Genomic DNA, 17805 nt, shown 5'->3' with positions numbered 1-17805 from the left:
TTAAAGTGAGATAATACCTCATTGTAGTTTTGATTTGCATTTCCCTGACAGCTAATGATGTTGAGCATTTTTTCATAAATTTGTTAGTCATTTGAATTTCTTCTTTTGAGAAATGACTATTCACATCATCTGCCCATTTTTTAGATGTATGTTTTTTGTTCTTGAATACTTTGAGTTCCTTATATATTCTGGATATTAATCCTTTTTTAGATGAATAGTTTGCAATTTTTTCTCCCATTCTGTAGGGTATGTCTTTGTTGTGTTGAGTGTTTCCATCACTGTGCAAAAACCTTTTAGTCCTTTTAGTTTGATGTAATCTCCTTCATCTGTTTTTGCTTTTGTTATCTGTACTTTTGGAGTCTTATCAAAACCTTTACCTATACTGATGTGACACTTCTGACTGGGAAAAGCTAGAGTGGATTCTTAGAGGAGGTAAAATTTGAGTGGAGTCTAGTGGTTGAAAATAAATGGAGGGCTGGGGATGTGGCTCAGTGGCTGAGTGCCCCTGAGTTCATCCTAAGGACCCTAAATAAACAAACAAACAAATAAATAAATAAATTTTTTAGGCATAGGTGAGTGGGCCTGGAAGGGAGATGGAGAACAGGAAGTTCAGGGCAATTCAATAGGCTTGGCTCTGGCTAGAAATATGCCTGAAGAAGTGGGTAAGGGCCAAATTGTGGAGTGCTTTGCTGGCCAGTCCTGGGATTTCTGGGCCTCTCTCTTTGCTCCTCTGTGGACTCCTGCACACAAAGCCTGGGCTACCCTCTGCAGTAAGGTGGCAGCTGGCTATCCAAGCCAGCTTCTGCCCTTCTTAGGGACTCTGGCACCCTACCACTCATATCTGCTGGGCAGGAACACAGGCCCCACCTCCTCCTTCCATCCTGCCAGCAGTGGGGTGAGTGGACAGGACAGCTGATCTGAAGGCAGCGACAGGCAGCTGAGGTTCCCCTCTACCCCTCCACATTAGTAGGCCTGGCAGACAACAGGAAGGCAGCCAGGCTGAGCAAGTCCCTTGTTAAAAGAAGCAGCCACACACGGTGGGCTGTGGATAACAGGCCACTCAGCGTTCATTAATTGCTCATCCCAGAAGAAACCCGAAGATGGTGGGGGGCGGGGGTTTGGCAAAGTCAAGGCAACCTGGACGGCTGAAACCATCCACAGCCAGCTCCTGCTGCCGTGTTTACTCCCCTGTTCCAGAGACTCCCTTCCCAGCTCCTTTCTGTCTCCTTTTATATTTTAGAATAATTCTGAGTGGGTGGTTAGGTCTAGAATAACACTGGGGAGTGACAAGAAATATGGATAAGAAGGGAGGGCAGCATGAAACTAGTTAATTTTTAACTAGTTTCCTATATAATCTAATCATATTACTCAAAATTTGATTTTATAAAAAGATAGGAGAATTACTTGTACTCTTTGGCCTAGCACCCTCAAACTGCCATTATTAGCATCTTCATCTGTTATCTTCCAGTCTCCCACCAAATTTGTACATATATGACACACTTTTTTTCTCTGTCTTTCTTTCTTTCTTTCTTCCTCTCTTTTCATACTAGGATTAAACCCACTGGCACTTTACCACTAAGCTACATCCCCAAACATGTTTATTTTTTAATTTTGAAACAGGTCTCACTAAGTTGCTGAGGGTCTTGCTAAATTGCTGAGGTCAGCCTCAAACTTTCAATTCTCCTGTCTTGGCTGTCTCTCTTGGATTATTTGATTCCAAACCCCATGAACTTTCTACTCTCTCCACTATGCTATTAGCTAGGTTCAGAAAAACTCCAGGATTTGCCCAAGATCATAAAAATTCCTGTGAGGCAAAATGAGCCTGGAACCCAGATGCCCTGGTCTTACATCAGGGGCACTTCCCCGGGCTTTCTCATAAGCTGTCTTCTCTCCAATCTTTCACTTGTACTTTCTGGACCCACTTGATGTCTCCCTGTGTCCATTGTTCAGGCTCAGCAGGCCCATAAGACTGAAGTGAAAAGGCAGAAGTAGAAAGGAATTTGGTTCCTGTAGAACGTTGGAGCTATTGAACCTCTGGATCATTGAACATCTGATTTAGCTAACACTGGTAGTCTCTAAACTTTGGTCTGTTTGTTATCTGAGTTAATACATTTTCTTTTTCCTTGTATCAGCCTGTTGAGTCAGGTTTTACTGAATCCTAACAAGCACGAACACATTGGTGTCTCTAATCTCACAGTTTTTACTCCCCAGGACACTTGTTGAAGCAAAACTGTCATTTCCTCTTCCTTTGACATCAAGCTGGTTCGTGGTGCTTATTCCTGGTCCATTGACGAGATGATAAGTTCTTAAAGAACAGAAAGCTTTGCCCTTATGTGTTTTGAAGCCCTGGATTCTGGTACTGACTCCACTGGTAACTGGCTTAGCCATTTACCCTCTGCTGTGGTTCAACTGTGTCCATCAAAGTTTGTGTTAGAAATTTAATCCCTACTGCAACAGTGTTTCAAGATGGGACCTTTAAAAAGTGGTCAGGATTAATGTCATTATCATGAGATTGGGTTAGTTATCAAGGGAGTGGGTTCCTGATAAAAAAATGAATTCAGCCCCTTTCCCATCTCTCCACCCATGTTTCATGTGTGTACATGTGTGCAAATTCACACATCCTCCTTTGTCCTTCTTTCTTCAGCCAAGGAATGATGCAATAAGAAAGCCCTCACCAGATTCTGGACTTCCCAGCCTCAAGATACCTATATCTACCTATCTATATCTGTATCTATATATAGATATACACTCACACATATATACACACATGTGTATATGTGTATGTGTGTGTTTGTTTGTTTGTGTGTGTGTGTGTGTGTGTGTGTGTATCCTCTGTATTTATAAATTACCCAATCTTAGGATTCTGTTATGATAGCAGAAATTGAACTAAGACACCCTTTATCTTCCCAGTCTGTGTTATTGTCTTGGGGGGAGCCGCTGAACCAAGGAGTGATAAATAAGTATTATATTTATGCTCATTCTCGTTGGAATATTGTAGATCATTTTTATGGAGCAGCAAAAAATACATGATATGGACTGGGGATGTGGCTCAAGCGGTAGCGCACGCCTGGCATGCGTACGACCTGGGTTCAATCCTCAGCACCACATACAATAAAGATGTTGTGTCCGCCGAAAACTAAAAAAATAAATATTAAAAATTCTTTTTCTCTCTCTCTCTCTCTCTCTCTTTAAAAAAAATACATGATATATGTTTCCATTTATACGAAGTTCAAAAATAATCTGTAGTGCCAGAAATCAGAATAGTGATTATCTGGTAGGTGGAAGGACAGTGACTATGAAGTAGCATGAAGGAACTTTCTGGGCTGATGAAGTTTTCTGTATTTTGTATGTATATATATAAATATATAATATATGTATAATTTATGCCTCAATTTTTAAAAAAATGTTTTAAGAAAGAATGGATTCTGATATCATAATGAGTTTGGTAGTCAAGAATGCTGTGATTGATTAGTGATGTCTGCCATGGACAGGGGGAAAGTGATAGATGTCAACACAAGTACCACACAGTTGCCATTCTTATGCTTAACCGATCATCTTCCGAGAGAAGTTTCTGCATCATTTAAGTGTCTACCTTAAGGATTATAATAAGGTGAAGGTTCTTTGTATAATGTGAATCCCTAGCCAAGTGTAAATGTTATATACATTTATTCCCTGCAACGTCTTGCATAGCAGGACTGACTTTGGCAGGAAGTTTCCCCCAAAATTCTTCCTAGCTGAAATGAAATGCAGCAGAGAGCAGAGCCAGATATTTTAAAAATGCCAGGCTCCCCATGAACACGGACATGACTTGTCTGTCCCTTCATTCATATTACAAACACTTAGTGATGATGTTCATTTACACACTGGCTTTACCATTGTGCAGAGCCATTTTTGAAGGGACTAAAATGATTTCCACAGGTCGAACTAAGTAATGCATTTTCTTCTGAGGCTTTATCCTTTTCTAAGGCTCTATCTCAAGATGGGGTCTGGGATTTGTCATTTCTCCTTCCCCTTCCAACTGCAAATCTGCTGGGGCCTTTCAGGGCTTTGCTCCATAGGCTCTTGGTTTATGTCTATTAGCCAAGGCATCTGGTTTTGGTGCCTTCTGTCACCTCTGGGAGCCTCTGGATTACTGACGAGGATTGTGCTAACCAGCCTGCATCTTTGGGAGGCTCAGGGCTCATCAGATGTGCTCTTTTCTGCCTGGTGTCCCCACAGAGGGAGCAGGACAGAGCCTGGCAACCGTACCTGTACTTCCGAAGTCAGCTAGACAGCCAGGCCCAAAGAAAGATCCAACCTGGGTATTCAGCTAAGAGATACCTCCGAGGCCTCTTGCGGACTTGGCCCCCTGACACCATGTACAGGCTCCAATGTGCAGGTCAGTCGGGGAATGGGAGGGGTGAACCCCAGGCTGTCCCACTTCTCATTCTGGTGGGAGGGTATGTTTTCCATCAAGACTTGAAGCACCAAGAATTCAGGCCCAATTGTGTATTAAAGCAAAGTCTCTGAGCTCAGTAGCCTGCAAGTCTCTATCACGGCCATGGCCCTTTATCCTCCCTCAGAATTTGCAAAGGGAAGGACAGACTGAAGTCTTGCTTTCACACCTCACACTCCACATCCCAAGCCAGAACTTTCTTCCCAAACTTCCCCACTCAGGGGCCTCAGAGACCCTCCAATTTAACTTCCACTATTTATAAAGTAAGAAAAAAACAGGACCCAGAGAAGCAAAATATTTGTCCAAAATCACTCAAAAGTGGAGCTGGGGCCAGAAGTCAGATCCCCTGCACCCTCAGCTCCACATTCTTGCCAACATTCCCTAGCTCACCATCTGAGGCGATCTCAGATCCTCCAGGACCTCTTGAAGATGGCGGCTCTCCAGCATAACTCCCTTAAGGGTGAGATGGACACCCTTCTGCAGAACAGAGACCCTAAATGCACTCTGCAAAGGCTTAAAAATGAAAACGGGAAATGAGGATTGGAGTTGCCAGGTTGAGGGCATACACACACACACACACACACACACACACACACACAGCTAAACTTGAAATATTTAAGACACACTTCAACTAAAAAAGTATTCATTGTTTACCTGAAATTCAAATTTAACTGGACATCCTGTATTTTATTTGGCAAACCTACTGGGGATGAGAGGTAAGCTGTAATATTTGCCAGCACCCACTCTGCTATTTGCCATCTCTTCAGCACCAACAAACAGGAAAGACCAGAAGAATTCTGGCTTTCTTTTTCCTGTATAGGTTTACCCTGGGAGAGTCGAGAAAACAGCTTTCTCCCTAGTAAGTGGTGACTTGAAGCAAAATGAGAGATGTGGGCTTGTCCAATAATTGGCTTTACTTTCATGGCAATACCATGGTTGCAGACAGTTCATTTATTTAGCACTTGTGAGAAAGAGCCCCTTAGCCAAAGATGTGTTTATCATTGGATGGGGCTGAGGCAGAGAAGGTCACTGCCCCATTGCCTGAGCCCAACATCTCTAAGAAAGAAGGCACCACTGGGCATGGTGGCACACACTTGTAATCCCAGCAGCTCAGGAGGCTGAGGCAGGAGGATCATGAGTTCAAAGCCAGCCTCAGCCACTCAGCAAGACCCTGTCTTAAAATTTAAAAAAAAGGGCTGGAGATGTGGCTCAGTTGTAAAGCACCCCTGGATTCAATCTCTGGTACCGTAAGAAAAGGAAAGGGAAGGAAGGAAGGAAGGTTAATTCCTCTTAACATCAATATATGTCACAGAATCTTCTATGGGAGTCAAATGGCTAAAGCATGTGGTTTAACAAAAGACATGTATGTATACCTGAAGGCTCTTTTCATAACTTTTTGCCTAAGCTCCTCTTAAAGGTAGGCCTTCAAGCTGGAGAAATAATGGATAGATTCTGGTGAGAAATGACCTGCCCAATAGCCCCTGCCACTCTCTCCCTCCCTCACATCTCAGAGCCCACCATGTTTGTGATGCTAGTATGTTCTCTGGTCCCTTCATTCTGCCTCTCTGAGATATTCTCTCTACCCTTCAAGTTAACATCTTCTCCAAAGGCTTTTCTGACAACTCTAGCCCATACTGAAATTCTTGTTTTCCATCCTTACTGACACTCGGGCCACACAGTTGAGCACAGAGGAGCTCTGTCTATCTAATAGACTGAGTGTCTTTAAAAAGGGCCCATGTCTGGTCCTGCTGTATCCACCCTACTGCCTGACAGAGGGTAAGCCTTAAACAGAAATTTGCTTAATGACTAGATTGAGAAGGCCCACAGAAGCAAACAGGATATATCCACTATTATTGGATCCCTCCTCTTAGGCAGAATGAGCCTTTCACCCAACTCCAAGGAAACAGCCATATTTCTTACATGAGGAAGACCCAGTTTTGGGGAATGGTGAAGTTAAAGAAGCATACTTATAGCATAAAACTAGAAGAACAGAGAAACCTCAATAGGCTCAATCTCATTTCTTAATCCCTCTCATCTTCTAACTATCTTCCTTTATGGGCATTACCCAAAGCCAAGACTAGTTCAAGTGGGGAAACTTGTTGTTTCCAAAACTCTAGATCAGAGACCATATTTCTACCAATAATTTCTAACTTGTTCTTCAGGACACATCAAGGATTCTGTGCTGCTTCAGGAAAGTCAACTTAATGTGTCAAAGAGTCTCAGGCCACAACAGGATCTTTCAGGTGTGCCCCCAAAATACCATCTCCTGCCTGTCTTCCCTCCACTTTGGATTCAACAAGAAAAATCTTTTGAACAAGGTACATGTTGCTTTTGGGACTAGTGCTCAAATATTTGGATTTTAACACCTTAAAATGGATTTTCTGCAAATAAGATCTAGGGATTCTATGTTTCATTGTCATCATCTGTAAAATGAAGGGGTTAGTCTAAACCAGTACTATCCAAGAGTACTTTCTGAAATGATGGAATGTTCTATATAGTGTCCAATACAATAACTATCAGCCACTTAAGTCTAATGGCATTTGATATGTAGCTACTACAACGGTGAAACTGAACTTTTTATTTTATTTTATTTTAATTAATTTACATCTAAATAGCCACAAGTATCTAATGGCTATATATATATATATATATATATATATATATATATACACACTGTATTGAGTTGTGTATGCTAGACTCTATATTTTAGATGATTTCTTAGGTCTGTTCTACTTGAATATTCTTTAATCCTTTGATTTTTTTGGTAGCAATATCATATGGGTGAAAAATAAGCTTTGGAGCCAGAAATCAGAATTGTTGTGGTTGTTCTGTCATTTACAAGATGTGGGAACTTTTTTAAAAAAAACAGTATATATCTTTATTTTATTTTTATGTGGTGCTGAGGATCAAACCCAGTGCCTCACACATGCTAGGTAAGTGCTGTATCACTGAGCTACAACCCCAGCCCAAGTTATAGGATCTTGAGCAAGTCAGCTCACCTCTTTGAGTTTCTGTTTGCTCATCCCTGCAACAGCACATCAAGACCTACATGGTTACTGCACAGGAAATCATTGTGATCTGTCTGTAAGCTGTTCTATACTACAGAGATTTACAGAGTTGTCACAGTTTCAGTCAGGGACACAGAGGCAGTATAGAATAATAACTAAGCATGTGGCCATTAGCACCAGGTTCCAAGCTAGATGACCTCTTTGGGTCTTGTGTTCCTCATTATAACATGGAAGTGACCATATCACCTTTACTTCACAAGGTCATATGTGGGAGTTAAATGGGATAATTCAGTACCTGGTACATAGTAAGTGCTCAATAAATATTAATTATGAACTGCCCCAGCTCTTGTTTTTTAAGTATAATTACTAACTGATTGCAATGCCCAATTGCCCATAATCACAGGGGCTGAAAAAAATCAATGTTTTAGGAAGTAAACGGAGCTCAGAGACTATAACTTGAAACCTGATTAATGTTTTCATTGGTTTTTAACCTTATCTCCCCTTGGCCTCCCTCTCTTTGCCAAACACTTTATCTGGAGAAGTAGCAAAAGTTCTGGCTGCAAGCCCCAGTCCCCCCAACAATGAGGCAAGCCATTGGCCCAGTTGCTCACATTCCCTGCCTCCTAGGCTTGCCCCTCTGTAAAATGCGAGTAAGGGTGTCTGCATTCCTTCCTCCCTGGCTGTGTAGAAAATCATAGGTGAAGACAGAGGGAAAAAGCTCTCTAAAAGCTCTGAATTGCTATCTGGATGCCCCCTCCCCTGCATATGTAAGATACAGAGAGACAGTATGGGCTTCTTTCAATAATTGAAACTTCCAGTACTTTCTTACAAACTGGTTTCCATTAAGCATAAACAAATGAGCTGGATAATGACATTTACGAAGATAAAATTCTTGTTACCATCACATAGATTGAGTTCACCTGAGATGTGGCCAAAGAGCTAATGATTCTCTCTCCCCTACCACAATGCCCCTGTCCCAACTTAGACACTAATATGTCACCCAGTTGAGTGCAGGACCATTTGACTAGAGTCTCACTTTCTCCACCCTCAGAAGTATATCTGGCTCCAGGAAGGATGCATCTGTAGTTTGACTGGACCCCAAAGAAACATTCTAGAATACCCCAAAAGGTCTTCTTCAGTGTTGCACTCCAGTTGGAGTTGAGATCCCCTAGCAAGTCCAATGTGGCCTTGGGCCATCTAGATTGAGGAATCCCCAGGACTCATCAGGCTTTGGGCTTCCCTGGACCACTAAAACCTGGGCAGACTTTGGAACCTGTACCTGTGTCACAGCCACCAACACTGTCTCAGAATCAGCATCAATCAGAGTAGGCTTCAGGAACCAATGGGCAGAGGCCAGTGAGCTGGAGGTTGTGAGCAGCTCCACTCATGAGCTTTCAGCTCTTGACCCAACGCACAAGGAAGGGAATGATGAGGGCAGGTGAGGGTTGGGGAGCATAGAGGAACAGTGAGGCCGGCTAGAGGAAGGAGGAGGAGCTCCTGGAAGCCTAGTGCTCCATCTCACACAGGGCCCCTGAAGGCTTCCAGAGCCCCTGATTGAAAGACAACCCTGCTTTGTTCCGCAGAGCTGCATGCTGGGAATGAAGGGATTGCTAAAGCTTGGCTCCAAACAAGGAAGGTTTGCCAGACAGTTTCAGCAATAAATCTACCTTGAGTAAGTGATGAAAATAGCTGCAGGACCCTTTAAACCATCGATGAAAGATTTGTTAACTATGCTGGAGTCATCTGTTGACTCAGATCCCTCCCAAGGGTTGCAGACAGGGTAAATCCAGAGAGCTGAGCAGCAGTCCCATCTCGCTGCACACCTAAGGGGTTTTCCCTAAGTAAACAACCAGGAGACACCCAGGAAATCCAAAAGCCTGCTGTAGACTGGAGCATCTCTATGACAACCAATCAAGGCTGCAGGTCACACCACCACAGTGCCACCGCTGAAATCCACAAATCCCGGGCAGCCACATTCATTATCTTATTTGAGCTCCAGACAGCTCTGCAAGGAAGTAAGGGCAAGAAATTAGTATCCTCACCTTAGAGGTGAGAAAACAGTGGTCAACAGAGCCTCTTCCCCTAGTCTCCTGACCCTGTTTCCAGCAATTGGCTGCCATTTCTATAGAAGCACTACCAGAAAAAAAAAAAAAAAAAAAAAAAGAAGAAGTAAAGGAGGAGCAGCAGGAGAAACAAGGGCTTTGACTACTTTTGCTAAAAGAAGCAAGATGGGAGGCAATTTGAAGATAGCAAAATCACCATGCCCATTTCTGGAGTTCTAGGTTGATCCACTGTCCACTCTTGCAGGTCAATGGGGCCTGGATGAAGAGGAAGCTGGGGCTGGTGGACACCTGAACCAGGACTCTGTAGCCAAGAACCACAGTAGTCGAGAGACTCACTTGCTGCCACGCAGGAAGCAGCCCTGGCAGGAAGAGAAAACCCCAGGAGAGGTACCACTTTAATGAATTCTGTGTGACATGGTTGCAAACTTATGGAATCCTTTCTCCCTTTGCCATTTCTTGGGGTTCTCCAGAGAAGAGAAGAATGCTTTGACCAGTTTCTCAAAGTGTCACTTGAGATATTCCTTGAAGAACACTGTCAAATATTCCTTGAAGAAAAGGGTTTTATAGCCAAAGACATTGGGGAAATACTGCATACATCTTTTCAAGCAAAGTCAGAGGACACACTTAGATATGGAGCACTTCAGGCAATCCTATAGTGAAGTCAGCAGCCTAACTTTATTTAACTCCAGATTTTCCAAATCATTGAACCACGGCTCCTCCCTTGACCCTTCACCCCATCTGTAGCCTTATCTAGGAAGAAGAGCTCTTGACTTTAAACATGGTACAAGAAATTCAACTAATTTTGAACTGAGCATGGTAGCACATGCCTGTAATCCCAGCAACTCAGGATACTGAGGCAGGAGGATCACAAGTTTGAGACCAGCCTCAACAACTTAGTGAGACCTTGTCTCAAAGGAGGAGTGGTGGCACACATCTGTAATCCCAGCAGTTTGGGAGGCTGAGACAGGAGGATCTCAAGTTTGAAGCCAGCGTTGGCAATTTAGCAAGGCAGTAAGCAACCTAGCAAGACATCCCTGGGTTCAATCCCCAATACCAAAAAAAAAAAAAAAAGAAAGAAAGAAAGAAGGCACTATGTCATTCTTTCTATCATTCTGTCTCAAAAATTTTAAATAAAATAAACATAAAAAGGGCTAGAGATGTGGCTCAATGCTTAAGTGCCTTTGGGTTCAATCCCTGATACCAAAAAAGAAGAAGAAAAAGAAAAGAAATTCAACTAACTTTGAATCTGAATGAATTCTTCTACAAAGTGGAACTCTAATCATATATTTCTCACAAGGTTACTATGGGGATTAAATGACTTAAAATGTAGAAATACTTTGTCAACTCGAAGGCCTGTGTAGGGGAGTGGTATGAGATAACAGTTGTTCAGAGCAACATAGACATTATCTGCTCCCATCTTGAATAAACTTGTTTGATTTACAAGGTCATATGCCAAGGAGAATGTAAACGGGAGAAAGAGCCACATAGCTAAAGAAAGGAGAGGAGAGACATTTTATAATGGATAAAGGCAATGATACAAGCACTTCATTTTTATTTTCACTTAAAAAACAATTTTTAAAGAAAGCACTATGTTGGGCTAGGGATATGGCTCAGTGATTAAGCACTGCTGGGTTCAATCCCCAGTACCAAAAAGAAACAAAGAACGCACTATGTCATTCTTTCTATCATCAATAATAAAATGTTTCATTGTTACACACAGCTTTGTATGTCTTTCCAGCTTGCAAAACAAATTTCATCCTCAGAACCACAAGTCTAGCCACAGGGGCTGTTACAGGAACCTGTTCTGTTGCTTTGTGACAGCCTGTTTATAGTTCTGTGTATCTGTTGTTCCCTAGGACACATCAGTGGAGGATCGCCTTCATATACATGCTTCAGAGGAAAGCCACAATGAAAAGACACAGCAAACCTCCAAGAAGGCCCTTGGGCATGCCTACGTCAGTCATTCCTGGCTCCTGAGTGACAAATCCCACATGACATTTTATGGAGGTGCCTTCCCCAATAGGAAGGCTGATCTCAGTGGTAAGAAACTAAAATTCTTGTCCAATTGATCCAGTTAAAACTAATTGTGCAGAGTTCACCTGAGAACACAGGCATGATGAATGTCACTTCTGTGTGCCACTCACCTTAGAAAATAACAGCCAGAGGGGGGATACCTTCTTGCCTAGTACTTAACCATGCAAATTCTACAATCAGAATGCCTGGGTTCAAACTATCCCCCATTTACTAGCTATAATCCTGGGCAAATTATTTAATTTGCCTGAGGTTCAGTTTCCTCCTCTGTAGAAGGGGAATAATAATATTCCACAAGAGTACTGTGGGGATTAAGTGAGTTAATGCATAATTCTCTTTTCACAGTTAATGCTCAATACATGTTAGTTATTATTGTTTTCATTCTCTCCATCACCTGACTCAGAACCCAACACAGAGAATGATTGGGACTCCCTGACCCTGACTCAGACAAAGCCTTGGCCATCTCAGTCCCCACACCCTCCCAGACTTTCTTCCCTTTAAAAAAAAAAAAAAGTGATAAAAGTTGAAAGTCAACTGTCCATCTCCATACCTGTAGCTAATAGGTTCTCATTCCCATCCTGTTTCTACAGACAAACAAGGAAATATGAAACGGCACAGGGCCAGAGGCAGCCACTTGCCTCAAGAGCTTCCTGCTGCAAGGTGCCTTCTCCCTCCAATAACATCTGCCATTGACTCAGAACAAAACACCCCTGGGGAAGCAAAGAAAAAAAAGGTGTGTGTGCACACATGTGTGTGCCTCTGTGTGTGTGTGTGGGGGGGGGATCCTTCTTTAGAAACAAGGTGACTCAAAGGGATATCTCAATAGAGAACTAGCCTCTCTAGCTCAGAGCGCAGCAGGTAGAGCTGGGAAAGAGCTGTAGTAACTTACTAAGTACTAAAAATCATCAAGATCAAGGAATCCAGCTGCCTCCAATTATACCTTAAAGCATATGCTCTTCCACACTCTCTCTAGGGGCACCAGAATCCTTTGTTCTGTTAAAGGGCTGGGGATTTTTTTTTTTTTTCTTTCACTACTGGAGATTTAACCCAGGGTGCTCCACCACTGAGCTACATCCCCAGAGCTTTTTATTTTTTACTTTGAAACAGAGGCTTACTAAGCGGTCCAGGCTAAACTGGAACTTGCGATCCTTCTGCCTCAGCCTCCCAAGCAGCTGTGCCACTGTGCACCCAGCAAGGATCTGGGGATTATCTATAAACAAGCAAGGACAGAATTTGGCTTGTAAACAATGGACCTGCTTCAAACTCAAAATGTGGGAAAACTTGACTCCAGCCAACACTTTGCTCAATTGAGGATCTGTCTAACTTTGCAAATATAGAGTAAATTTTGTAAGTTTATCAACCCCCTCCAGAAATCCATTCTCAGAGATATCCTTGACCGTCTCTGGCCTGGTTCTGCCTTGCAATTCTATATGGGTCTTTGGTGGTTTTGGAGGCACCAGTGATGAATGGGGATGCTTAGGAGTTCCAGAATGTTCTGCCCCGTAGCAGCTACATGAATGAGAGCAGGTCATTTATGATATCAAAGCCACAGTGCCTTTATCTGTATGCCTGGATAATGATGCCAATTTCGCAGAGTTGATGGAAGGATGAGAACAGATGAGGAAAGAATCTTCTGTCTCTATAGGAACTACCATGATATTAATTAATTGTGAAGATTTGGGTAATCTAAAGTGGCCCTGAAGAATCTGTGGGCATTCAGGTGGTGCTAGTGCCCATGAGGGGCATCGTTTTTCATTCTACTCAGGTTTTTCTGTTTTCCTGTGTCTGAGCTGCTCTAAACCTCTCCACTCACACCAAAGGGCCAAGAGCAAACAGCAGGTCTGACCTGTCAGAGTCACCACAAGTCTAAGGAAAGGCCTGGCTCTCATGCCTGGCTCAGGCCGGAACTAAGCTAGGCTCAGAGGAAAGGAGTTTCTTCCCTCAACTCAAGTATTCATTTAACAGAGGAGAGCAATATTTTCCACTATATTAAAACTCTGTGTGAATTTCTAATTAGAATAAAGAAATTAAGTCTTGGCTTGTCAACCATACCTCACACAAATAGTTTGAGTTTCCACACAAATTTCTCAATGCAGTCCTTGTCACACTAAATGCACAAGGTCAGTATTCACAAAAGGGCAGTTGGTGGGCAACAGGCACCTGGACAGGGAAGGTCTCCGGGAGCATAAAGATCTTATGTGCATGTGTTTGGTTAATCATTTTCTTAATGTCTCAAAATTATAAACATTATCCTGCATAAATTGGGTAGAATTTCCTTCCTCAATCAACTGTAAGCATATAGGATGCTTATGTGTGTTTCTGATCATTTTTTTTCTTTTTACACAGTGAAAAAATGAGAATGTTTTTATTTTTCCTCCTGTGAAATCGAACTCTCTGAAGTCCAGCACCATATACATTTCACAGAGCCAAGTTCATACGTTAACAGTTGCGAGCTAAAAGTGAAATTTTCAACAACTTCTGAATAATTGGAAAAGGGAGACTGTAATACCTTTATTTTATCTCTCTCTCTCTCACATAAATGTATAACATTTTTCCATCCATGTAAATATGTATATTTTATATGTATGTATATAAGTGCATATTTACATACATAAAATATATATGTATAAAATATATATACCATGGGGTGTGTGTGTGTGTGTGTGTGTGTGTGTATGTGTGTGTGTGAACAGAAAGAAATTGGGCCAAATTAGTTGGTGATTCTGGTACACATGATTGATGATTGTTTTTTAGCTATGTTCATATAATTGTGAAGCTTAGATTTTCTACCAGAGGCCAGATAAGGTATTAAACACTAAAAATTAAAAAAGAACCTACTCTCAGAGAAATAGCATAGAAATAACCTTAATTCCAAACACTATTGTAACTACATATACTAACTCATTTAATCCTCACACAACCTTAAGAGATTGGTAATATGATTACTTTTATCTCCCCCACACATTACCTGTGATTGTACCCAGGAGTGCTCTACCACTTAACTATATCCCCAGCCCCCTTTATTTTTTTATTTTGAGACAGGGTCTTACTTAGTTGCTGAGACTGGTCTCAAACTTGTGATCATCCTGCCTCAGCCTCCCAAGTCACTGGGATTACAGGCATGTGCCACTGTATCTAAATTACTTTTATTTTACAGAGGAAGACATTGATGCTTAGAAAGGTTACATTAGGTAAACAAACACAAATACATATTCTTATATTCTGCCCCTTCATACCTGAAAGTTTGCAGTCAAACAATGTTCTGACCTGGCTTTGCCCCTTAACAATATATGTGGAGATTTCTCCTTATCCATACATGGAGGTCTCAGGGATATCATTTCAATTTGTATGGGTTTACCCAGCTTCAGGAGAAAGAAAGACAATATATCCTCTCAAAACCTCTTAACTCTGTGGGTAACTCTCAGGATAATCGAAGGCAGGATACGGCACATGTCATCCTCGCAAGAGACAAGCCAAGCAGCCCCACTGAAGGCAGGAGCTGGATTAGCTTTGCTCCTTCCCCCAGCAGCTTCTGCAGCAAGATAGACAATAAGAAACAATATTGTTTGCCCCCTGCAGGCAGCAGGGTTTGGAGACCTACCATGTTGGTTTTGTGTTTAAATTTTTCAGGCGCCAAAGGCTTTGAAATTACCTCCCATTTCAGAAGAACCACCCAGAGTCCCCAACCCCCTGAGGAGGCAATTTAAAGCTAATGAACCTCCAGCAGAGCTCTTCATCATCCCAATGGAGATTCATTTCCACACCAAACACCCCCCAAAAGAAAAAGCCTGCAGAAGAGGTAGGTACCTTTTATGGGTGTTCCTGAGAGAACTCAGGCTTACAACAAAGGACTGACCCTTGGGATCCTCCTGCCAACAACCCACTCCTGAATCAAGGCTGAACTTCCCAGGGTTAACCTCTTCAGATAAATTTATTTAAAAAAGTAAAAGGGGTAACTATAAAAATCTAGAATTGGGTCTCTTCTGGTCACATTTAATTGAATTTTTAAAATATTTATGGAGTCCTTCATTAAGCAGTGCATTTTGCTGAAGCAGGAAAGGAAACAAAGACAGGCATGCCCATAAACAGGTCCAGTGCACCACAGGTGTTATAAATGTGCAGGAATTTTCAGGCAGCGTGCAAAACAAAACAAATGCAATACAAAACAAGACATTTCGATTTGAAATTGTTTTTTAAAAAACTGGTTAAAAGGAGCAGAAAATAGATGTTATTAGACATCTGGGATGAAGTTATAGCTAACAACTGAATTTAGCAGAGTTTCCTGGCAATCAAGGTAAAAATAATTCTTGGATCTTTGAGCCTTCATTTTATAAAAGAAAAATAAAAGTTTGTCCAAAAAGTCATTTTCATGATTTTGAATTAGGTTATTACGTTAACAGATGACATCTACAATCCTTGTCAGGGCAGAGATTTTGTGCTTCTCAGCAAAAGTTTTTTTTTTTTTTTTTTTTTCTTTCTGAAAGGAAAAAGAAGACTTATTGCCTTGCTAGCAAAAGAGAAACATTTAAGTATTTTCCTAATTGTAGATGAACACAATACCTTTTATTTTTGGTGCTGAGGATGGAACCCAGTGTCTCATGGGCTAGGCAAGCGTTCTACCACTGAGCTACAACCCCAGCCCTCGCCTCAGCCAAGTTGTAAGACATTATGTGCAAGTGAGAAATCAGAGGACTTAGGAAGGCTTTTGAAAAAGGTCTAGGTGATCTCTCACCCTGTGTCACATGGAGAAATTCTTTCTGACCTTCCTAAGCCATTCTGTAGCCAAACAAGTTATTGCTTCTGGGACTTTGTTGGGCAGTCTAAAGCAAAAGGTGACTCCAATATTGAGGGGTTCTGACTTTCTAGAAACTTCATCAGAAACTGCCAGTGATTTCTTAAGACAGTTTTGACTTCTGGCCATTTTGTTCTAAGGCTATGTGGAATTCTCACTGTGAAGAATGCCTAAATGTTTAGGATAAAAGACCAGTCAATGGAAGGGAGCATAAGAGAACTTTCTAGAGTGATGAAAATGCCTAAATCTTGGTTGGTTGTATAGACTGATACATTTGTCAAAACTCATTGAATTGTATACTTAAGATCTGTGCATTTCACTATTTGTAGATTTTACTTAAAAAAAAAAAAAAAGCTCCTTCCAACAACAATGACAGAACAGTGCTTGTAAATGTAGGTCTTATTCAGGTATGATGAGGCCAACAGATCAGAAGACAATTGCACTGAGAAGATGGTTTATTATTCATGGTTCCAAGAGAAGTGGGCATACCAGGACCTTCAGGGCCACATAGGGAAGCAATGGGGTTGGTCAGGCAGAAAGTGAGGGGCGGGGGTGGGGGTGTGAAGTGTCTTTATTATGACTTTTGCAGAAGGAATGTACAAGGCAGGGTGAGCAGGCTAAGCAAATTTAGGACTGGCTAGTTTAACTAATCCAGTGGGCCCTCGGATATAAGGGCTATCCCTGGTTGTCTGGTACTGGCTCTGGGGTGATTAAGGCAGGGAGATAATGACCCAGAAGGATAAGAGCTCAATAAAGGAGATAATTAGGTGTTAAGGACTCTGGATTGGTTGGTTTACATGTGACAGATACCCTCACAGGATAATCTTTTACTTTCTCTAGGAGTTGGCTAGCCTTGGGAGGGACAGTCTCCCCAGGGTCAATAGGCTCCAGATGTCAAAACAGCAAACAAAAGACTTACTTAACATGAACAGAGAAAAGATTATCCACAAAAGAGGGTTAAATCTGATGTTTTTCCATGATGACCCTGGCAAGAAGGTTAGAAAGACCACTAGGCCATCATGAACCAAATTCTGAAAGCTATTAGGTACAGTGAGCTTAGCAACACACTGTCAAGTGAAAACAGGAATAGAGTATTAAGAAAGTAAATCCACTGGGTTCTTCTTTCCTTTACAAGAGGAATTTGAGGAACAGTGAGGACTCTTTCAGTTAGTAGAATCAGAAGCCTACCCCAAGAATGTTGTATTGGAAGGGAAAAAAGGAAGGGAGGGAAGGAAGGAAGAAGGAAGGAAGGAGGCAGGCAGGATCAGCTAATTCCAGGACCAGTTGGACCTAGACCTCAGAAAATATCTGGGCAGCTCTTGACTAAGTCTCTCAGGTATGTTACCTTCTCTCTTCAAGCAGGCTCCCACTTGTGGCAACAAAGATGTCCTCCTGCATTCCATGCTAACCTCCTACCTGCTTACCTTTATTAATATATATCAAAGCTCTTGCTGAAGTGCCAAAATTGCCACTGAT

At 41.9% G+C, this 17805-nt stretch overlaps 1 protein-coding gene across 1 annotated transcript in view; it reads left to right on the top strand.

The window, feature by feature from the left end:
• The window catches only part of Kiaa2012 (KIAA2012 ortholog), a 106968-nt gene that overhangs the window by 13410 nt on the left and 75753 nt on the right, over positions 1 to 17805 (top strand). The window contains exons 3-8 of the mRNA XM_076866834.2: positions 4219 to 4378; positions 6598 to 6753; positions 9751 to 9893; positions 11363 to 11546; positions 12128 to 12270; positions 15168 to 15336. Of these exons, the coding sequence (XP_076722949.2) occupies positions 4219 to 4378; positions 6598 to 6753; positions 9751 to 9893; positions 11363 to 11546; positions 12128 to 12270; positions 15168 to 15336 (955 nt within the window). The remainder of the gene's footprint in view (positions 1 to 4218; positions 4379 to 6597; positions 6754 to 9750; positions 9894 to 11362; positions 11547 to 12127; positions 12271 to 15167; positions 15337 to 17805) is intronic.

The sequence above is a fragment of the Callospermophilus lateralis genome, chromosome 9 (genome assembly GCF_048772815.1).
Source record: "Callospermophilus lateralis isolate mCalLat2 chromosome 9, mCalLat2.hap1, whole genome shotgun sequence".
NCBI classification, from domain to species: domain Eukaryota; kingdom Metazoa; phylum Chordata; class Mammalia; order Rodentia; family Sciuridae; genus Callospermophilus; species Callospermophilus lateralis.
The sequence above is the reverse complement of the archived record's forward strand: the minus strand, read 5'-3'. Positions and strand labels throughout refer to the sequence as shown.